Genomic DNA, 24,278 nt, shown 5'->3' with positions numbered 1-24,278 from the left:
CCCTAGGGCTTGATTAGATGCTCCTTATAGATGCTCCCTCCAGACCTTGTGAACCTGCCAGGTGACCCTAGCACTCAGCTCACCGTATTGATACTGCTTTGTTCATTGTTCCCTTTTCCATTGAACCACTGTAAGCTTCTAGAAAATAGATAATGTGTATATATTGTTTGCTACCATATCTGAAGTACATGGCAGTTAGAATTTCCTAAATATTTTTCTGTGGAACAACTAACTTACCGTATTCAAGCTCATATGACTTTAGTATTTATGACTTTAGCACTTCCCTTTTTTCCCTTTTATGTTTCAGTGCTTTGTAATGATTCAGCTGTCTTGAGATCCCTTACATCGCATAAGTAGCTTCCAAGAATTAGATCAACTAGAATGCTTAAGATTTCCAGAAATGTGTCAGTTATTATTAGGCAATTTATCTTTGAAAAAATCTACTTTGTATAAAGGTCATGCAGTACAAATTTACAATTTGGAAAATGTAATTTGATTGTATAGTACAAGAGTACTATATTGATGTGAATGGTTTTGGTCATTTTAGTTAAAACTTTAACGAATGAATTGAGAATGCTTTTGAAGGAATTTTGGGAAATGAACTCTGTAGCTGTCATTGTATAGCTGAATAATTATTTATAAAGTCACTTAATCACTCTACCTATTTTTGTGTGTGGTCTTTCCTACTGACACAATGGAATCGTTATAACTTGTTTTATTTAAGTATCATTTCAAAAAATTAGAATTATTTATGTGAAAACTCTAGAAACTATAAAATTCAATTGAAGTGGCTTAAAGATTCCAGAGCTTAATTTCTTCTCTATTCAATGCAGTGGTTATGCCAAAATTAGCAATCTGTAAGGTATATAGGACTCCTTCTGGGGCTGTAGAGATCAGACTGGGTCTGGCTTAAGCAAAAATGTAATTTGATTGGTCATTTCCTCAGAAAGTAGGGGAAGAGGGTGAGGAATGGGAAGGGATGGGACCCTGGGATTGAATTCCTCAGCATGGTGATTCTCCAAGGAAAAGACTCCACTGGGTCAGGCTCAATAACACATCCTTAGAAGCCTCAGCCATGAGCCTTAACAGGCTGAGTTAAGAAGTAACTCTGATACATATAATTGCACCAGTCTCCGCCTCCTCAGCAAATATACATCCTTCAACGGTGTAAGCAAATGACAAGCTCTGTTCGGTCCACCGCTATTTGCTGAGAGAGTCGACACAACTATGCTGACCAAAGGCAAATCATTAGGTCTAGTTTGCTTTCTGAATATCACCTTTGTGTCTTCACAATTGGTGCTGTTGTGTGAATATGATGCTTGGTGTAAGAAAAGTGGATATATTTAATATGTGTAAGCAGAGAATCCTGTTTTCTAGATTTTTTTTTTTCCTCCAGCAGAAACCAGTGACCCTGTTCTAAAATACAGAAGATACTGTTTCTGTCATCTGTAAAAACAAAACAAAACAAAACTTTATTTCCATTTTGTATCCTAGCACAACCAGCCTCTGTCTTTCAGGTCAATTAAAACTCATTTTCCTAATTGTTGTTGAATGATCAGTTTTCATTGCAACACTGCGTGTCTTCCAGACAAGTGAAATCACAAGAAGGAAAATGGCATTCTCATAATTTGCCAAAAGTAGACAATTTTGAAAATGTAAAACAGCTGAGCTCACTTGACATTTCTTGATGTTGTCTACTTCATCTGCCAGCAGAGGAGATGGCTAGAGAGCTCCCTTTCCTGATGATTTTTTTTTCCCCAGACTTCTGCCAAACATAGAGAATTACATATAATTTACTAAAGAAGAGATGGTCCAGAAAGCAACATTTCTATTTCAAAGCCTACCAGTGCCTAGAAAATAAATGTGAAGTAGTATTGCAGCAGTTTCTTTTAACCACTTGGGTCATATACTTCCTTAATGGGGCCAAGACAGAAGCATTGGTTTTCATATTTATGTGAGAACTTGAAAGGGGTCATAAATTATAGTCTAGCCTTAAGGTGGCAGTGAACTAAGGTGATGTAGGGGTACACAGCAGAGATGGAAACTTCTAAAACACATCACAAGGAGTTTCTCAGGGAGATACAACAGGGGGTTAATAGACATCTAACCTCAGTGCTTCATTTTTTTTCCCCTTGAGAAATAAGATTAATTAAGGGTACACCAGATATATACCTTCTGGCATATAGACACGTTTGCCGAAAAAGAAACAGTATGATATAAGAACTGTCTAGGAAAAAGGAAACCCTTCCTTTGGGAAACAAAATTTTAATAATGTTTCTGAGTTGAAGTTGTATAATTCAACTTGCAAGGAAAAGTTATTAGTATGACTTTGTAAAGATGTTTGTTTGAATTTCAGCAAATATGGAAACATACGTTTTCAACATCTTGGTGCAGTGTTTAGGGATGCAGCCCAGTCAACTGACAAAAGGACTTACAGATGTAATATCCATTTCCTTAATGAGATTCTAGAGAAAATCTGTTGTTATGCACAGATGTGCAGTGACATTTACCAAACATGTAATGATATTTTTGAATTGGGCACACTGTTCAAAATGTGCAAACCTGCAGGAAATGGTGTCACCATAACAGAAGCTGCCAGCAAAACCATCTCAGGAACTTGCCAGAGACTGAAGTTTATGATTGAGGTCCAAAATGTGTCATGTTTGGGGACTCACATATGTTTTAGGGACTCTGTACGTATTGCAGAGTCTATTGAAAATAAATCTCATTAAGATGGAATGGCCACCCCACCTCTGTTTACTTTTCTAAAGGATTGTATGCCATCTGTTGGATTATTTTTAATTCTAGAGTTTTTCCAAGACTTGGGTTCAGCTAAATTATACGAGGCCCATTTATAATAGAATTAAGGGCCATCCAGAGAAATGAAGACCAGGGAGATGCTTATACCTAGAAGTGCCAGGCAGGAATATGTATGAGTTATTCAGTCAGGAAACATGTATTGGTCCTTTTCTATGTGCCAGTAACTTTAGACCCCCTACTCTGGGGATAAAAAGATGAACAAGACACACATTTTACCATCAAAGAGCTCTATGTTGTGGAAAGCCAGCATCTCATCTTATCATATTAACACATTCTAAGTCTTTATCATAATTTCCTGCTTGACCTTTAAGCTTTCCTAAACATGTGTGCAATTCACCAAGTGATGTTTTTGTTTATTATTCTGAGGCAGTGAACCAACTTCATGACTGCTCTAAATTTGTTTTTTGTTTTTTTTTTAAACTCAGAATTCATTGTCTGTAGCCTACAAGTTGGTGTTTGTTTCCTGCCTGTTTAAAAGATGGAAACATCATTAAAGGACATCTTTGAGTGAAGAATGTGCTAGGTGACAGGGACTATGTTGAATATCTATCATGAGCTACTTCATTGATACCTGAGAAGAATTTCATGAGGCATTCATTATTATCTCAGTTTCCTAAAATATACTGATGAAAGCTCAACTTATTTGCCCAAGGCCACACAGTCCCTGTGTAGAAGATACACAGGCCAGATTACTGACTAACATGTTGTAGCATGCTGTTTCATGCCTCTAGTTTTCTATTCCTGAGCTTTTCAATTTGTGCAGAAAGAATTGCCTGAAACAACATTTCCTTCATTAACATCAATAAAGGGCATCACTTTTTTCTAGACATTTGGCTGTCTGGCATGAGACCTGTCTCTAAACCATCATCCTTGTGTACAATGCCCCTTACAGGAGTATGTTACTTCAAAGTAACTATAATTATGTATTCATTCATTCATTCATTCAAGTTTTTTCAAACCTTTTGACGAACCCAGTAGCTCTGACTCTCTACTCTCTGCATTGATCTGTTATCGACCATAAAATCTTGCAGTGCAATTACTCCTTTGAGGTGATCCAATTCGATGTCCCACCTGATACAGGGCTTCTTTCTCCCCTATTTTATCAGGTGGTCTACTGGAGCATTTCCTGTGATGAGCAATATCTTAGGACAAGTTAGCCATGGCTATGTTCTCTTTGTCTTTACATTGAGTCTGATCCTCAGCCCTGTCAGTTCTAATTACTGGCTTAGTTCTGTTCTTGACAAGTCAAAAGGAACTGCCTCTTAATTCACCAGAAGCATTTTGGAGTGGATTGATTCAAATTTTGCTTGAGGTAGAATAATTAAGACTATTATCATAAGATGGAATAATAAACAAGTGAATGTATAAATAAAGAGGAAAATTAAAGAAAATTAACTTTGAGCAGCAAGAAGGTACTTGAGAACAAGGTCTGTATCTTGTTTATCTTTGTATCACCAGTGCCTAATACAGTTCTTGGCAAGTAGTAAGGTCTCAATAAATGTCTGGAGAATGTTTGTTATAAATGTCTCCCAACTTTTGGTTTCAGGCTGGCCCTTATGGCCACTATAAACAGGTTTATTGCATATAAACAACTTTATTGAATTCACTTAAAGGCTAATAAACCCATCAAATCTTTTAGAACAGTTACTGAGTTTTTCCCTTTCTCTTATCCAGAGTGAGTATCCTCAGTTTCTTCATTTTTATTTGCAGATAGTTTTCCCCCTGGTAATCTAGTAACTTATTTACCCTAAAACATTTGTTGAATTCTGTGAGGGGTCACACTACTCATGGTGGACCATGTATAGTACTTATATATCATTCAGATCCATGAATAACTATGATGCAAGTCACAGTGATAAAAACCACATGGCAGACACAATCAGAAGTTTGTAGAAAAATAGAGAAATTCTAGCTGGGGTGAACTGGAAAGTCTTCATGGAGAAAGTGGTCTTTAAACTGATTCTTAAAAGACTACTAGAATTATGATTAGAGAAAAATAATTAGAGCAAAGACTGGAAGGCAGAGAATGGAAGGGTAGATTTGGAAACTTGACAGCAGAATTATTGGACAAAATAAAAGGTCTGTATAAAGGATTGTGAGAGATGAAGCTTGAAAGATACTTTGTGGATTAAATGCAAAGATGAAGAGGTTTTGGTTTATTTATTGGCAGTAGGGAGCCATGGACAATTTTGTGGGCAGAATAACAGGATTAGAATAGCACTTTATGAAGATCAGTCTTGCAAGACTGTCTTTGAGTAGATTATCGCTTTAACAGTCCTTTGTCAGTAGTTCACAAAGTGATGATGTGATCTTTATTGTTCTTCTTTAGACAGAACTCAGTACTTTTGTCTTCATGACTATTATTCTCTGGAGGTCTTTTGGCTCCTCCTTTTAATCTTGTTCCCTAATTTGTATCTGAGTTACACAGAAAGCCTCTTATTTCCTAGAGGCTCATTCTCCCTTTCTTCCTTCTGTTTGTCCTAATATACTTGACACTGTGCTTCATGTCAGGGTTATTTCAGATGACCTGAGGTTGATTGGTTTGCTTGTTTATTCATTTTTATACCCCTCCCTCCAACCACCAGCCCCCACCCCAACTATAAGCTTTATACAGAGATAAGTATCTACAGGTTTCTAAATGATTGCACTTTGGGTTTTTTTTTTTTTTTTTTTTGCACTTTGGTTTAATAGACATTTACAACAGTACACTGTACTTTCTAAACAAGAACTTCAAGGAGAAAGACTGGGACATCTAAGGAATCACCTGCTTCCACAGCCAGGTTTTGTATCCTCAGACCCTGTTACTAATTAGCATTTAGTTTTTAGTGTTTGTGGGCTTTGGCCAACAAGAAGGGAGATGTGGTTAGAGTTCTGCATTACCTGAATTTGCTCTGGCACGCTTGGCCTCATGTATATTTGTCTCTGCTGCCCTTGATGGCTGCTGTCAGCTGGACTCAGGATGGTTCACATGGTTTTAATTTCAAAGATGACTTTTTGACACCACTGGGACTCACTGTGCATAAAAAGTTGGAGCTTGTAGAATGAAGCACAGTGCTTCTTGAGCTTTTTCACAGGAGGCCACCTAAAGACAGAAGGTAGTACTAGTAATTCTGGAGGTGAGGGAGGGGGTTGTGCTAGGCATGACATGGTGTTGAAAGCCAGGAGAAGTACAGTAGAAGTTAGTCACGAGGAGCCTGCCTCAGATGCAAAATACTTTTTAAGAAGGCTCCCTTATGTTAAAACCTTGGGTAAAATATGCAGCCCATTTCAGTTTTAATTTCAAGAAATCTTCCCCACCTCCATTATTGAAGTCAAATTTATATTTCTTTTTGCTCCTATGATATTTAGCGATGAGGACTGAGTAACCAACACGCCCACACACAGGGTGATAAAGTGGGTCGGAAGAATAGGATGAGGAACGCAGGAATTCTTAGTCCAGTTTCAGAAATATGTGATAGTGAAAAGAAAGCAGGCTTTGGAGTCGGAAAGAAACTGGCTCTTATAATTATTATATGTGCGACCTGGGCGATAACTTAGCTTCTCTGAGATGCAGTTTCCATATTGATAGAAAAGGGACAAGAATACTTCGTAGGATTAATATAGGATAGATATAAGACATGAAGTTATTATATCATGTAATAAATGCTGAATTATGTTACCAAAATAGTACTCCTTAATATTTTTATATCTGTTCTAAAATAAATCATCATCCATTTGGTCCTTTAAGTAGCCTTAACTTTTTTGTTTGTTTGTTTGTTTTTTATATTTTTTTCTTTATTTTTTAGCCCTAAGATTTGAAAGTAAATATACATTTTAAAATCATTATGTTAGTTAATGTTGTAGTATATTCAAGAAGTTTATCATTTGGCCTTACCAGTTGCATTGTTCAAGGTATAAAGTTGAGCAGAATTTAGAGGGGGAAAAAAAAAACCTATTTCATTTCTTTTGGTTTCATTAAAGGACTGCTCACTGTACCACATCCTTTCAAATATATGAAAATCATGACAATACTGATAAGTGATTTTTCTACTATTAAGTTTATAGTAATGATTATCCTTATCTGCAGTGTCCAATTTTATAATCCACCATCTTTATAGAATATATATCACTAAAGAGATAACTTTTCAAGGCAAGAATGTTTAGAATATAACTCCTATACTAACAATGAGGCAGTCTGCACAGTGGAGGTATCAACACTTTCCAGATGCATTGTAAACAGCAAACGGCCGGTTCTAATTATGAATCATTTGTCTTAGAACATTCCAGCAGTTGGAATTGGCTTTAGGCAAATGTATGCCTTAATGATATTGGGAAACAGTTGTGGGCTTCATGGACCCCCTCAAGGTCTCTTCTAAGCTGATTCTGTAGCACTAAGTATCTGAGTGATTGAAGCTTCAAGAAAATGGGAGTAGGGTAGGGTGTAAAAATAAAGTTTCTGGAATTTCTGGAGCATATAGTAAAGTACCTTATGGTATGAGCTGGTGCTCTTTTAATGTTGAAGGTGAAATAGAGCAAAGTAAGGACATCTTTCTTGTTCTTCCACCCACATTAAACCCTCCAAAGCTTCTAGCTCATTCAAAGTTTAGATCAGCAGAAACTTAGATGAGACCCACCTATTATCTGAGAATGTTCTCTGGAGAACATTAAGACTTGGGGAAGAACAGATTACTCGGAAACCCTTGTCAGAAAACTCAACTTGTGTTTTGCTGCCAGGAAATGTCACTTTGAAAAGCTCAAGTTGAAAACCGGTTCTTTTCTGATGGAGATTATCACGGTCTACAATAATTTTTCCAGGGAAGTACAGAAATAGATTTTATTTGGACAAAATGTTTGACATACACACAAAATTCAATTTAGAAAATACTTGATGAGTGCTACTTTGTGCTATCCTAGGCACAGGGGAAGCAGGTAAAGAGAATACAAATATTGATATGCTGGACTCAGTGTTCATCCCTTTATTGGCTGAGTCAAGGGAACTCTGGAGTCCTGGGGAGAGGACTGGAAATAGTCTGGGAACTTAGGGAAGTGGCTGTTTACTAAATAAGTCTCGTCTGAGAAAGTGAAAGTGTTAGTCTCTTAGTCCTGTCCGACTCGTTGTGACTCCATTGACTACAGCCCTCCAGGTTCCTCTCTTCGTGGAATTCTCCAGGCCAGAATACTGGAGTTGTCAGCCATGCCCTTTTCTAGGGCGGTCTTTCCAACCCTTTTCTATAAGGGTACTAAATACATCATGAGGGCTTCATCCTCAGAACCTCATCCAGACCTGATAACTTCCTGTACTATTGTGATTTGTAATAAGAAATATATACATTCGGCATTTGGTCTTCATCTCTTTTCTGGCATGGAGCTCCTAAAATCCTTGGAATTTCATTCTTGGAATTTCCTAAGTGAGGAAAGCAACTAATCATCGACCAGATTTGGCAGGGACAATAGTTTGTTGGCCTCTGCACTAGACCACGAGTTTCTTGAGGGCAGGAATCGTCAGCCTATTTTCTGTCCCTTATATACAGTAACAATGTCAACTAGATTGGTGTGAAATAAATATGGGCAGAATAAACCTTTGAGGCATGTGTTCTGTACCCACACTTGCTTTCTGAGAATTCTTCCAAAATTTGAGTTTGGCAACAGATGAATTCCTTGATAGGAGAATTTCAGCCACACCAGATTTGTGGTTTCATGGCCCAGCACAGTTTTATGTTTCATTCTTCTATAATTTTGGTGCCTCCTAAACAGAGGCCAATTGTACCTCTGTTGAAGGTATTCTTGGTATACTCATGCACTTAAGAGATCCCAGGGTAAAGGTAACTTGTATCTTTTCCATATAGTTCAATGTGGCCTCAACCTGAAGAAAAAAATGACGAATGTTTCAGTAGAGAATTTTAGATACATAATTGAATGAAAAGGAAAATGCCTTCAGCCAGCCCTTTTTTTCTGCTTTATGCTCTTCTGACTTCTTTGTTCATCAACAGCAGTTATTGTGAAAATCGCAGGAATTTTGTTCCTGAAGTGCTTATCTCCTACAGAGATTAATACACCACTTAAGGTCAAAGGTAAATGGATTTTTTAAAAAGCGTTCTCTTCAAGTTATGGAAGAAACAGACTTACACTCCAACAGGCTGTTTAAGAAACAAGATACTAATCACAGCTCCAATATAACCATGCTTCTGACAACACAGCAAGGTGACTATTAGTCATGCTTGCCCACCTGTATAATATGCTGACCTCACTAATATGTATATTGGCTGCATATAAAAGAGATGTTGGCATCTTGCCCAAGGTCATGGAACAACTTACAGTTTCCTCAAGCCATATTCATTATCATACGAAATATCTGGAACATGGTTTTAGACAGTTCTAGAGCCCATGTAAATGGAAGTAGAAGATAAAAATACTGAATTCTGCGAACTTATTTTTAGAGATCATTTCTCAACACATGAATCATGATATCTAATAAATTCATCTTATATATTTAAATGTAATCTTAGAGTCTGACTAGGCATATATATATTTTTTGCAGGTGAATTTCATGTATATAAATTACATTAATTAACAATTATACCCAGTGGTTATCAAATAAAAAGCAAGTTTCTTGAGTTGGGGGAGGTTATAAGAAACGAGATAGGGACTTTTCTATGAGGGAATATTGTACATTCTTATTTGAGGTAACATAATATAGACATAGAGATAATTGACAATATTAGCAACATGTGTGAAGTGCCCTGAGTGACACAGATAAAGCTATAGCAATTCATAGGACAAAAGGTTGCTGATCAGGAAAGACCACGGATGGAAATTGGACTTGGAAGTGTGAACTAACACTAGTAATGCTGCAGGTAATTTAGTACACACACATACACCACTACATCCCCCCCACCCCACACCACCCCCCACCCCAAGCTTCTGCTGTGCTGTTACTCCCATTGTTGTCTTATTCACTTAGACCCTCCTCACTTCATTCCTGAGTTACTGTGGCCTCTGTCTCATGCTCATTACTCCTTGTCTGAATCTGGGCATGCAGTGTATGATCAGAACAGTTTTCCTCACACTGAGCTTTCATCATATTACTGCTCTGTCCCACAGTTTGTACATAAAGTGCATATTTGATGACACTGGTGATGGTCTGTATTCTGCCTGACTAAGATGTTTCTGAATCCAGTGTGTTCCTTCTAGATGAGTCTTTCTCAGCTATCGCCATGATCTTATCTTTGGGTTTCAGAGATTATAATAGAAGCCTTTACATACTGTTACCAGGGGTTTGCGTTGTGAAGTCTTTCTGTAGGGTAAAGCCTTAAAATGCATCTATGCTTTATTTCATTCTAACATTATGCTTCCAATCATGCCTTTGAGGTGTGTTTAAAAAACCCATATCATAGTAAAGCTATTTTTATTGCTGCTGTTTTTTAAAATAACACAATTTGTTGGTTATCCTTGTTGGTCCTTTGGAGGGAGGAGTGTCTATACTCAAAATACGTGGGAACGTTAAAAATGATGGTGAATGTAGAAAAAACTATTTTTTTTCTAGTAAGCATTTTACTTTTTTAAATTTCCCCATGGTGTGTCCTTTAAAATTGTGGTTCTTTTGTTCTATCTTTTTAAGATCTCTACTAGCTTCCTGTTGTTCATCAAATTAATCCTTGCTTCTTCTGCCCGGCTTCCAGGACCCTGCCTCAGCCTGCTCTCAAATTGTGTAGCAGCCCTGTAGAAATCTCAGCCATTTCAGTCTGTTTGTATCTCCGACTGGACTCCCAGAGCCCAAACTCATTCCTAATGGTGTTCTTGTTTATGTGCTCTCCCCACTTGACTGCGCTTTGTCTACCTGTGGCCTAGTTCAACTTCTGTTGTTTTTCAAAGTTCTACTTCTTATGAATCTTGTCAAGATTTTCTCAGTCCCTCGTGGTGGTATCATCTAGTTCTGTGGTTCATCTCAAGTAAACAGGTGTTCTGGGAAAGAGCCTGGATTCTACCGAAGGAACTAGAATGTAACTGGAGAATACCTGTGAGATGAGCTTTGTTTTCTGATGAAGATTCATTTTTGAAGGCTATTTGGAATGGAGCCATGTACACACCAGTCCTTGCTGCCTTATTCTTTTTCTACTTAACTAAACATCTGTTTTCTTCAATAAAGAACTGGCTAAGGGAGAAGTCATGTTTTCTTTCTAAGCTTCAAATAATTGTTCAAGGAAAAATTAGGTAAAATTAAAAAAAAAAAGGTTTACTCTATTTACTCAATAATGCTTTTATCATCTTTTCCCTCTGTGTGTCACTTCTAGCATCTTCCTTCAGGGCACATACACGGCCTAGTTATTTCAACATTTTCTCCACTTCCTTACCCCCAAATCTTGATCTATTGCATTCACTGGGCTTGGTCTGAGAACTGTGAAGAAAAGAGAACTGCTTTCATCTGTATTTCTATGTTTGATTCATTAAACTATGAGTGCTCAGTTGCTCAGTTAAGTTTGACTCTTTGTGACCCCATGGACTGTAGTCTGCCAGACTCTGTCCATAGCATTCTCCAGGCAAGAATACTGAAGTGGGTAGCCATTCCTTTCTCCAGGATATCTTCCTGACCCAGGGATCAAACTCAAATCTCCTGTATTGCAGGTGGATTCTTTACCACTGCACCACCTGGATTTCCCTCATTGAACTGTAACCTGGCCCCATTCACTGGCCTTGCTCAAACCTCCCTTATCTACCCTATACTCTGTGGGTACAATGTATGCATGGATGCTAAGTAGCTTTAGTGGTGTCTGACTCTTTGAGACCCTATGGACTGTAGCCCACTAGGCTCCTCTGTCCTTGGGATTCTCCAGGCAAGAATACTGGAGTAAGCTGACGTTTCCTACTCCAGGGAAACTTCTGACCCAGGGACCGAACCACATCTCTTGCATCTCCTGCATTGGCAGGCAGATTCTTTACCATTAGCGCTACCTGGGAAGTCCATTATGAAAATTTGCAAACATACATAAAAAGAGAGAGCATAGTAAAATATGCCTGTTAAATACTCATTACACAGATTCAATTATCAACATTTTTCGCATACTCTTCTTTTAAAAGAAAGTTTTATCTTAATATTTTGTTTTCTTACACTGTAACATCTGTCTTTTTCTAAAATTTGTCTTTTAGTCGTGTGCTTATTAGGTCAAATGGTGATCTATCCAGTGGTATTGAGTTTCTGTACTTAATTATTGTCAAAGCCAGTGGTATGGGAGAACAGAAATTAAAATTCAACAAACATATCTAATACAGCTTTGTATGGTAACTGTGGGCACAGGTTACAATTTAATTGTAATTATTATTTCTATTCTATTAACTCCTAAACCTGAATTTACACCTACCTTTTTTACAATTAAAATATGATCATGTGAGTCATTAACACTATTCTGGTTAATTACCAAGTGTTACTTCTTGTGAACCTCTCTTCACGTGATTTCCTTTGTATATAACTAAATACTTCCAATGTGTACTTAGACCTTATCATCCCTTGAGAACCTAAGAGTGACAGGAACCTTCCTTATAGATAGTAATACTAGTGTTAAATTATGAGCTACATTTTGTCTGTAAGAACTTGTCTTCTTAACTAAATAGAATAGCATTAGGATATTAGCTTTAAACGAAGGATAATCACTTTCATTCCTTTGAATAACTCATCACTTTTACACAGTATAGTTCACTGTTGAAGTTCTCTAATTTTTCCCTATTTGTTTTCTCTTTTTCCCCAGCTCTTGTAAATGTGAAACTCTGGGCCATTGATCGACAATGTTTTCAGACGATAATGATGAGGACAGGACTTATCAAGCATACCGAGTATATGGAGTTTTTAAAAAGGTAGGATGCTTTTCTTTTCTCCTGAGAGTGTTTTATTGTCTTTTCAACCTTTTCCTGAAATGCTGCCCAGGGAACACTTTTTGCCTTTATCTCAGTCTTATTGGCCTACAAATTTATGGAAGTACAAGATTTTGGACTGGCTTCTTTTCTATTTCTGCTGCCAAATTTCATATGTGGTTAAGTCAGAACTTTAGAGTTTCATTCAATATTCTATTATAGAGGAGAGAAACAAGTATCTGCATGAACAAAAAAGGAAATTGAGGTCATCTCTATTTATCAGTTAATATATTGTAACTCTTCTCAAGCAACCCACAGTATAAGACTGAATCATCTTTTATATGAAGTTTCATATTAAAGAACAGATGACTAAAGTGAAAAAGTTCCAAGAAGAAGCTTATTATCCTTTAATCCTGAGTTTAATTTCCAAAATTAAATTCATTTTATGTTGCAGTTCTGAATTATCAAAGGCTTTTCTTGTGTTTATATTATATATTATCATAATAATTCAATATACCATGGGAATTGGAATGAAACCCCAATTTTCATTTCTTAGGAATATACTGGTATTCATTGAAATTAATTTGTCTCTAAGCTTATGTTAGAGAAACTATATTATTTTGTTATTAAAAATAATATTGACAACTTTGCCTTTTTTCAGAAAGTAGTTATTTTGTATAATTTTTCTTTTGAAAATAGAATCATCTTTAAATTGTTATATATAGAGTATGTGAGCTTAAATAGGGGTGCAGCACCAATTAAGATTTCATTTTCATTTTTGAGAGCTAGAATGTTAAACTGGCCTTTTAACATTTTTTTTTTTATTTTTGGCAAATAAATGACCTAAGTTGAACTAAAAAAATCAAATTCATACTTTGTATCAGTGATACAAAAGTTTTAATGGATATTTATTGAATTTTCTTAAATGCAATTGTATACTTGTATATATATTTTGGTTTGTTTCTGATTAACTGTTCATACATTTTTCATTTCCACATATTTTTCTTTATATTCTTGCTAAAATTCAAATATGTTGAGTGATAATGTGTTAAAAAAATTACTGTGTTGGTAGGGTGTCAGTTTTTTAATCTCGGTGTGATTTAGTGAAACACTTAGAAAAAGTGGAAATGGGAGTTTCTGTTTAAATGTTAGTATAGTTCACAAGGAAATGATTCAAGTGCCGTATTTGTATGTTATGTATTAATATGCCTATAGATATATATGTTGATATGTGTATTGATATATAGATATGTGTATGTGAATGGAGAGAGATGGAAGGAGACAGAGTGAATATTCATTGTAAGCCTCTATTAAAGTGCAACTTACTGATTTCCTTGTGACATAGCCCTGAAAAAGAAAGATCGCAATTGGTAATCAGTGAAATGCTTGTTTGTGGGACAGAAGTCACTATTTATCTCACATACCTAGGAGCTAGGTACTCACCACACTGACTTCAGCTTCCATAAGTTTTCATAAGGAAATGGAATTGTGGCAATGCTGTCTTGCATGACACCAACAAAAACTTTTTTAGAGGCACAGTTTCAGGAAATTGGAGATGTCTCCATGCTCTGTGTGTGTGTGTGTGAAATTCACCCTGGTTAAACTTTTATTTTTGTAGTATTCTCAGAGCTGTTCAAATTTGTCATCTATTTTGACAATTCAAACCTCAAGCCATAAAAGTTGGTTCTCTAGAATTTGTGAACATTAGTTGTTGGTCATCTTAGAGCAAGTGAAGTTTAACTGATTTAATGTAAAAGAGCTAGGCACTGACTTTGATGTCACTTTGCATCTGGCCCCTCTGTAAAACATCAAGTCCACATCATTTGCATGTGTAGTACTGGGCTGGGAGTCCAGAGGGACCACACAATGACCACTGTTGCCTGGGGCTGGTTTTAATCTTCCTAAATTGTAACTGTGACCAACTGGCTCCCTCTATAACCTTTCAATGGCAGGCGGTTCCTGTTGAATTAGCTATAGCCTCCTTAACTGGTTATTCAAGGTCCTGCCCCAGCCAGTGACACCCTGCTTTTTCAGCCTGTTTCTTCTTGCCCCGGGGCAAACCTAATGATTCCAGGTGCTCAAGCAGAACCTCTGCTTTTACACAGCACCCTGCCTCTGTTGCCTTTTCCCCCACTGTCAGTGTTCAAGTCTCCACTGTTTATATCTTAACTAACTAAAAGCTGCCCTTTCCATAGATACCGGAGTTTCTACTGAGAAGTAACCTCTCCTTCCTCTGAAACCTCATTTCTAACATGGTTTCTACTATATTATAACCTCACTACTAAACTTAACTCTACTTTTAAGCTATAAACTTTTAAGGACTTAGAGCTATTTCTTAAGCATCTTGATACTCTTCTTTGGCACAAAGCATGTCATTTTGTAACCAGGCATTTTATAGGACAGTAAGTGTGGGGCAAGTATGTAATTTGCAGAGCCCACTGGAAAATAAAATTCAAGGCTCTTTTTGCAAAAATAGGGAAACATTTCAAGTCACTGGCGGCATAGTATTAAACAAAGCATAGGGATCTTCTAATCTTGGGTCTGCACTATTATCCGAGTGAAATTAAAAGTGAATAATACTCATTCCTCCATTTTCCAAAGTTTGTGTTCTGCCATTTATTTGGCAAAGCTGTTGAGATGGCATATAGTCCCCAAGGAATTGACAGATCTTGTCAAAAACTAAGATGATCAAAATTGAACTTGTCTATCATAACTTCAGAATTATTCTTATTTCCCTGTGTATTGTAGGTTAAAAAAATTTGCTTAGCACTCTGTAACATTATGTAAAAGCTTTAACATTTTATATAGTTAAGTCAACCAAAGTTTTTTCCTTTATAGTTTCATATTTAGAAAGACTTACTGTGTCATAAAAATATAGACTTAATACTCTAAAATTCTCTGTAGCAGCCTGTGTGTGCGTGTGTGTGTGTGTGCACATGGAGGGATGTTTTTGTCTAGTGCACTCGCTAAGTAAAGCTTTTGATCTGAATTTTTCTACTATAGACACATACACTATTTTGTTAAGCGTTAAAGCAATTGTGACACTGTAAGAAAAAAAGAAAAATTCTGGGAAATGGTTTTAGAAATCATCAGAATTCTTTGCAGTGAGGGTCTCTGTGTACATGGGAATGCCTTCCTAATGAAGTAATTTCAAGGGTAGAGACAGACTAAATGAGGATTGATTCTATTATCACTGCTCATCCCCCCACACTACTCTTCTTTACTTTTCTAAACAAGCAGTAAATTTGAAGGGTAGGAAAAGAGGACACATCAGACATGTAAATGCACAGCCAAAATGCAAGGGTTTCTTTCTTACAGTCAGTTTTTATTTCCATTTTGGTGTTTTAACCCATTTTATAGCTACTAGTCATGTGGTTTGGCCTCCTTTTTGCTATTAAATGCCACATCAAACGTGATTCTGGTTCTTTAATGCTGTTTAGTCCAATCTCTCTTGTGCTTATATTTCACATTCCCTGATGAAAACACAGATGTTCCTATGCAAGCATAGCAAAAAAAAAAAAAAAAGAAAGAAATTTTTTTCACAGAGCAATGCTACTAAGCAAGGCATGATTTCTGTAAGTCCAGTAGCAGTTTTGTCAGTTGCCAACATTTTTCATCTTCTTTGGCTACTGAAAAATGGTGTTTCACAGATGGATTCTGAAAAAATGAGCCAAATAACTGCCAGAGTCAATTTGTGTCACTTTTTCCTGAGCATTTTCTCTGTGCCGCTATTGGCACAGACGTCTGTACCCAGAGGAGCATTAGAATGCAGCTGTGTGACCCATGGGATATACGTGTAGGAACTGGGTTTTCTGTTTGTCCCAAACTATGATGCTGCTGCTGCTGCTGAACCTCCTATTTATCTTAATGCCTCACTGACAAATCAGAGACACAACAGGGACTTTAAATTACTCAATCAAGCCTGCTGATCCTCAAAAAAAAAAAAGTACAACTTTTCTTGATCCACTAAGGAATCTTTGGTTAAGGCAGGTAACCTTGTGTCATCATTCTGCATAAAACCTTTCCATGACTACTTCTCACTCTTAAGATAGAGTAGTTCTTTGGCATTGTTTCCAAAGCCCTGTTTCCTTTGGCTACTGCTCACCTCCCCAGGTTCCTCTCACCCTCCGTCTTCTTCCTCGTCTTCTCACTGGCTCTTTGCTGTAGTCATCTTCAGTTCAGTGCAGTGGCTCAATCATGTCCGAATCTTTGCAACTCTGTGGACTGCAGCATGGCCGGCCTCCCTGTCCATCGCCAACTCCCGGAGTTTACTCAAACTCATGTCAAGAAGAGGAGTGGACTTTTGGTAAATCACAAAGCTACAATGCTGGGTTAATCCTTCTGCCACAGTTTTCTTGTGGAAAGCCCTGCCGCACATTTTGGTGCTGTGTACTGTGTTAGTCACTCAGTCAAGTCCAGCTCTTTGTGAACCCATGGATGATAGCCTGCCAAACTCCTCTGTCCATGGAATTCTTCAGGCAGGAATACTGGAGTGGGCAGCCATTCTCTTCCCTGGGGGATCTTTCCAACCCAGGGATCAGACCCAGGTCTCCTGCATTGCAGATAGATTCTTAACTGTCTGAGCCACTAGGGAAGCTCAATATAAAGGTTCCTTATCCTATATGCCCATTCCTAGGGAGTGAGACCAAATCTGGTTTGCTATTCCACCTTATCCTCTAAAACAATAATACTTGTATGCATACCAAACATAATTATGTTACTTACACATGTGTATTAGAAAAGTAAGTAATATTCCTTTTAAAAAAGAAGTATGACTTTTCTTCTAGAAACTCCTGCTAACTTTTAGATATCAGAATGGCCTTCACTATGAGGATAATTTCATCTTGGTTTGACTGTACCCCAGACCAAAACTTATTGAATCTTTTCTTTAATTGCTTTACATTTCTCTCATCCAATAGTTCTTGCCATACCTGCCACTAGCAGCTGCCTACATAGCAATGCATCTTCATGTCTGGTCTGATATAGCAATAATGATTACATTTTAGATTCAGAAAAATTTAAGACAAGATAGTTTCATCTCTGTTGACATGTTATAGGTATAGCAGTTGAGTCTTAGAGCCCAGAATAAAGTCCTATTTAGTTAGAAAGAAAAATTAGAACCCAGGCTTATGAATTCTTTATCTGAGTATCCTACAATATATGGACTCAAGTTCATAGTTTGTGTATTATGAAGCTCTTCACTGTAGCAAGCTTAACACGAGAGTGGGTTGGTGGTATTATTTTTGCCACTCCAGAAAGATAACTTACAAAAAGTATTAATTAGTTATCATGTAGACATTTTTCTATACTCTCTATATATGTATTTTATTTTTTGGACATGCCTCATGGCATATGGGATCTTAGTTCCCTGACAAGGGATTGAGCCTGAGGAGTGGAATCAATCATTATATTTCTAGAGAAGTCCCTTTACTCTATGTGATTTAATTTCAGCCTTGGGTTAATGAAAATTTAAAATGCCTTGCAAGTACTTCTTTCTCTGATCCAGTTTAAAAATCCAAAAAATTTCATTTTCTTAACTCAGTCCAACAGGTCACCTTATTTCACAGATTTTTATTTTTTATCATATTTATAAAAGAATACAGAGATGCAGAGTTCTTAGAGAAGAATATTAGCTTGTAAGGGATATGAGCATTTTCTCATTCCACTAATGGGAGAATTAGACTGGTTATGGAAGTTGCCCAGGGTCACACAGGCAATTGATAGTATGGTTAACCCTTGAACAATGTGAAGATTGGGGCACCAGCCCTTTCGCAGTCAAAAACTGGATAACTTATAAGTCAGCCCTCTTTATAATGATTTCTCTATATCTACCATACCACATCATCAGTTCCAACCAACCATGGATTGTGAGACACTGTAGTGTTTACTATAGGAAAAAAAATGTCACTGCTGTTCAAGGGTCAACTATGTACTGATCAAATTCTCTGCCCTAAAGTAAAGCTGAAATTCTGCTATTGTATAGAATGTCTGCTGCTTTTTGTTCAAAATCTACAGAGTAGAACTCACCATGATCATGACTAAATGTATGTTCTGGTGTTTCACAATTCCTCTAAGGATATGTTTTAATGTTCCTGCTAAGATTGCTTTATTTGCCATAGAAAGAGAAAGTAACTGCTTATAGCTGCCCTTGTAATGTCAGTTTTGATGTGGGGTGGGGTCTGGAAATTGATGTTTTTAGCAAGTTCTCAGCAGATGCCCATGCTTTTGGTCTGGGAACTACTCTTGGGAATCATTGATCTAGTGGATAAGATGAAAGTAGAAATTATATTTCAAATATTCTAAATGTTTGTGTGATGTGTTAGGAAAAGGGTATGTTTCAATTTTGGATTCATTTATAGGTATGTAATCTTAGACAAGTTTTTGCATTTTTTTTTTTAATGGAGGATAGTTGCTTTACAATGTTGTTAGTTTCTGCTTTATTATGAAGTGAATCAGTTATAGATATATGTATATCCACTCTTTTTTACCTTTCCTTCCTATTTGGATCACCATAAAGCATTGAATAGAATTCCCTGTGCTATACAGTCTGTTCTTATTACTAACATACTTTATAGATATATATATATATGTCAATCCCAGTCTCCCATTTTGTCCCACCCTCCTTCCCCCTTGGTAACTATAAATTTGTTGTCGACATATGTGACTATTTCTGCTTTGCTGATAATTTCCTCTATACCATTTTTCTAGATTCACGCAAGTTTCTTTAATCTGACTAAGTTTTTGCAATCAAAAATCGGGGACCCTCCCACCATGAAGGAATATAATTAGTAATAAACAAACTAAGATAATATGAGCAAACAGTTACTGAGTGTATGCCAAGCAGTTTTGAAAACACTCTAGATGTATTAACTTATTTAATCCTCAAGAAAAGTCTTTAAAGCCAGTGGTTCCAGAAATGATATTTAAAATTGGCCCCATGCTGCCTCAGTAACTACTGGATCCTCAAATAGTAGTTTCCACCCATTGCTACCCTTCTCAACAAACTTAAATTCACTTTGCTTGGACATTTGGGCAGTCAGTTGACTCTATTCTTGGTGTATCTGGGTTTCCAATTTACTGCATTTTTTCTCTACTAGTCCCTAAACCCCAATAATTTATTCCTTCCTCCTACCACCCTAGGATGTTGTTGTGCAGTTGTTAAGACGTGTCCATCTCTTTGTGACCTCATGAATTGCAGCATGCCAGGCTTCCCCATCCTTCACTATCTCCTGGAGTTTGCTCAAACTCATGTCCATTGAGTCAGTGACGCCATCCAACCATCTCATCCTCTGTCACCCCCTTCTCCTGCCCTCAATCTTTCCGAGCAACAGGGTCATTTCTCATGAGTCAGCTCTTCACATCAGGTGGGCAAAATATTGGAGCTTCAGCATCAGTCCTTCCAAGGAACTTTCAGGGTTGATTTCCTTTTAGATGGACTGGTTTGATTCTTTCCTGTCCAAGGGACTCTCAGAAGTCTTCTCCAGCACCACAGTTTGAAAGCATCATACCCTGCTAGGATATGTTCTCAGAAATAAAGCTCCATATTAACATAAGAGCTGTCACTTTAAGTGGTGATGAATACAATGGGGATGATGTGTTAGAATTGCATGGGGTCAGTGATGGAGCCTTCAGCTGTTTAGAAATCTACCATCTGTATGTAAGGAGGCACCATTGTTACTAAAATGGATATTAAATAACCAAGCACTCAGGATTCAGTGTCTTCTGTCTTCAAAGAAAAGTGTTTATGGCTGAAAGCTCCTTTATACCCTCCTGCATAGAGACTTTGAAGCACAGATGGTGGTCTTTAGGCAGGACCTGTCCTTGCTTAGTTAGGCTGAGTTCTGTGAAATTCCTTTTAGGAATTTCACTATTTGGACATTTATTGATGGAGTATTGTTGGTATACTTTAGCTGGAAGAAATTATGATGCTACTTTTGGGGGCATAAATTATGCAAGTGACAGTAACATAGTCTGACTTTTGTTGAGATCACATTTGTGGAAGATGAAAATCACGAACCCACTTTGCCTAGCTTTTACAGGGAGAGATGGCAAAAGAAGATGCATATGAAAATAATTTTAGGGATTTTAGATCATTTTTTTAATTTTCAAAAAAATAAGTGACAGACCTTTTTAAGCTCTTAAGCTTTGAGCTTTAGTAAAGCTTTTCTAGATGACCGTGAAACCTGCATTAGAATTGAGCTTGGCAAAGCTGGCATAGTTTTAAGGGAAATAATGTGATGAATAAATGAAGAGGCACTTTCTCACCCCATTTGCAAGTTGGCCTGCTCACAACCCATTTTATGGTAGCAGATCCATTCTCATTAAAGATGACACAGAAGCAGATATATGTAAAAGTGACCATTAATTTCATGTTGTTATTTAGCATTTGCACAAATGTCTCCATATTGATCCTTTTTTAAAAAAAGAAAGATAATGTAATCTGTTATTTGCATAATGACATAGTGATGAAAATGATTCATCTACAACATTCCCATATAGGTACACTCAGTTCCACATGTGTGAACTCCTTCTAATCCTTGCAAAAGATAAGATATCTGATTTATGGTGTTTGTGGCTAAAATCTCCCATTTAAGTCAGGTAATGACTCATATAGACAGATCCTGTTTGTTCCCAGAGAAAACATGTCCCTGACTAAGGGACTTGATATCAATACTAATCAGTCCATTATGCTGCTCCTTCTTGAGTCTGGGATTGAAAGGATGCATCCCTTTGGGGATCAGTCTGACTTTCCTTCATCAGGTCCCTATGGATAGTTTCTCAACACTTTGGGGTTTAAAAAGCAATGGCAGTATGTTAAAGCAGTTTAATATTTCTCCATTTTCTTGCTGTAGTTTTGATCCTCATAAATAATTTCTGTTATGAAGCTTTTTTTTAAATTGAAGTATAATTGATTTTTATGGGCAGAGGAGCCTGGTGGGCTAGAGTTCATGGGGTCACAAAGAGTTGGACACAGCTGAGCAACTGAGCATTCACGCACGCATACACAGTTGATTAACAACTTAGCGACTTAACAACAATAGTTGTTTTACAGTATTAGAGACTTATACTTCTGTATCTTTGATATTGAGCCTACTTACGGTCCTATCTTTGTGAAATGTTTTGTATGCAAAGGGTCTGGTACATTTGGGAGGGAGTTTTTGTTTTTTTCCATCAGGAGAACTGTTCCTCAATGAACGATTCAGAAGGAATCCACAAACTTTTAGGGAAACTGAGAAGATAAGTTCTCAGATCCCAGCCACATAGATTTTCCACTAGATGTAGAAGCCTACTTCTTCACAATTGGAGAGAAATCTGAGAATCTGGAGTGTGGATGGGGAAATGCTGTCAAGGAACAAATTAAACATCCGGGTGACTTAGACAAAGTATGTGTCTCAGCTTGTATGTTTTATGTCTTGGGAAGAGGAGAGTACATCAGTTTGTTTGTTTAGAAAAAGCAAATAAATGAAAGAAGAAACATGAAACATAGTTTCTATTTTTAGGATTTTGTTGGTTTTTTGGGGGCTTGGAATAAGGTTAGTCATAATTTATTTACCAATATGATTTTACGAAGGTGACCTCTTAAGCTTAGAGTCTGGCGGTTAAGCAGAATGGGTATCTCTGAACTAGACAGTCCTGCTTTTCTGCTTTGCCTCAGGTGTAGGGGAAGTGTACACAGGATGGGAGCCCATGAGAGGGAGCAGCAGGCATGATATTTGGTGACAGAAAGATGAGCTAAGTTCTGATCACTCCTGGACAGTGAGCACTTTCAGAGCAGTGAAGGAGATGAGGGAGAAAATAAGAACAAAATGGCCCACACCTGCTACTTCACACACATGATCTCACTTAACTTGGAGATCCTTTGAGGTAGTTGGCCTCATTCCAGTTTATGGAATTATGGAAATAAGCCTGCCCAGCATCACATAGATGAGTCCCAGGTCCTTGTTCTCTTGATCGTTATCAAGCTGATTTCCTAAAGATGGGTAGTATTAGAGGACCAATAGGTGAGTATTTATTATTCATACCTATAGTTGTATCCATGTGTTGTTGTTTAGTTGCTAGGTTGTGTCTGATTCTGTTGTGACCCCATGGATTGTAGCCTGCCAGGCTCCTCTGTCTATGGAATTTCCCAGGCAAGAATACTGGGGTGGGTTGCCATTTCCTTCTCTGAGGGATCGTCCAGACCCTCAGGGATTGAGCTCACATCTCCTTCATTGGCAGGTGGATGCTTTACTGCTGAGCTGCCAGGAAAGCCCATATCTACATGTGGGAAGTGCCAATTGGTGAATGTATTAAAAAATAGTCATAAGGATAAAAAATGACCGAAACAATTTTTGGAAATTCATTGCTTGATGGGTTTTAACCATTGAAAAAAAATTCTAGCATTTCTGTGTAATCATATATCCATATATGAAAGGAATCTTGAGGTTTTTTTTGAACAGTCACTTAAGACCAGAAAGGAGAGTATAGTTTTTCTTTGAAATCTCTTGTTATGTATATTATTTTAAAATTTACTTTGTATGTATACAACAAATGATAGAATATTTATGCTGAAGCCTAGAAGGATTCCAATTAAGTAGCATAACTTCAATTACTCTATAAATACATAAGGCTTAAAATTATTCAGTACTTTTCAAGAAATTTAATGAATTCTATTTCCTCAGTTGACTGGATGGGGTCCAATGGGTAAACATTGCATTCCATGTTTGGAAAAAACTCCTTAAGTGCTCTGGTCTGTTGTGCAAACAGAGATAAATCAAAGTTGCCTCTGAGGATGGATTTGTTTTATTTTTTGAAAGAAATTAAACCCATGACTGAATCTAACACAGGCAGGGCCAAGATTTGAGACAATGCAAGGAACATATTAAAATTCAAAGACTTTAATTCTGGAGAATTCTGAGTTCTTATAAATTTCATCTTTTTTGGTTATCTGCACTCTGAGTTCTGTGTACTTAGAAGTAGCAGTATTTGTTGAAATTATGCCCTGGTGTTAGAGACAGGGGTGGTTTGGGGAATGAGAGATTTTTGGTGATGTAGTTAATTTATGTTCCAATATTGTTTGGATAAAAATATGAAGACATACTGTAAGAGTATCCAACAGATGAGTCTGAAAAGTAGCTAAACCCTAACCGGCAAGAATTTATTGTTTGTCTTTAGTAAAGTTAGTGAATATTAATGTGAATGGCGTTAAGCCAACCTTCCTTCCTCCCGCCCTACTTTGCTTTCGCTTCTCTCCTTTCCCTCTTCTCTTTCTTCCTTGCTTCCACCTTTCTCCTCTTCTTCATCCCCTCCTCCTCCTCCTCTCTTTCCCTCAATAAATAAATACATCCAGATGTAGAAGTAGTCTTTAGCATCTCAAGGGTAAAGTTGTGGTACAAACAACATGTGATCAAAAGGGTAGATTTAAACAAATATATTCTATTTTAAAAATATTATATTCATATTTTAAGTACTTTTAGACACTTATTACACAAGGTGAAGATGTGCTGAGTATTTAGTAGTAACGATAAGACCACTTGGCAAAATGAAGAATTCTATATTGGATATGTAGAATTAACCCAAATGAGATTTTATTGCACATATAAATACATAAAATGAGCTTTTTGTATTGAACAAGAAATAAGATGCATCCCTGAAAA

General features: G+C 37.0%; 1 protein-coding gene across 4 annotated transcripts in view; it reads left to right on the top strand.

The window, feature by feature from the left end:
* Positions 1-24,278, top strand: part of PRKG1 (protein kinase cGMP-dependent 1) — a 1,340,863-nt gene that overhangs the window by 839,753 nt on the left and 476,832 nt on the right. For all 4 annotated transcript variants that reach the window (XM_043924973.1, XM_043924972.1, XM_043924975.1 and 1 more), the window contains one exon: positions 12,540-12,645. In XM_043924973.1, the coding sequence (XP_043780908.1) occupies positions 12,540-12,645 (106 nt within the window). The remainder of the gene's footprint in view (positions 1-12,539; positions 12,646-24,278) is intronic.

The sequence above is a fragment of the Cervus elaphus genome, chromosome 15 (genome assembly GCF_910594005.1).
Source record: "Cervus elaphus chromosome 15, mCerEla1.1, whole genome shotgun sequence".
Classification (NCBI taxonomy): domain Eukaryota; kingdom Metazoa; phylum Chordata; class Mammalia; order Artiodactyla; family Cervidae; genus Cervus; species Cervus elaphus.
This window is presented reverse-complemented; position numbering and strand designations above follow the sequence as displayed.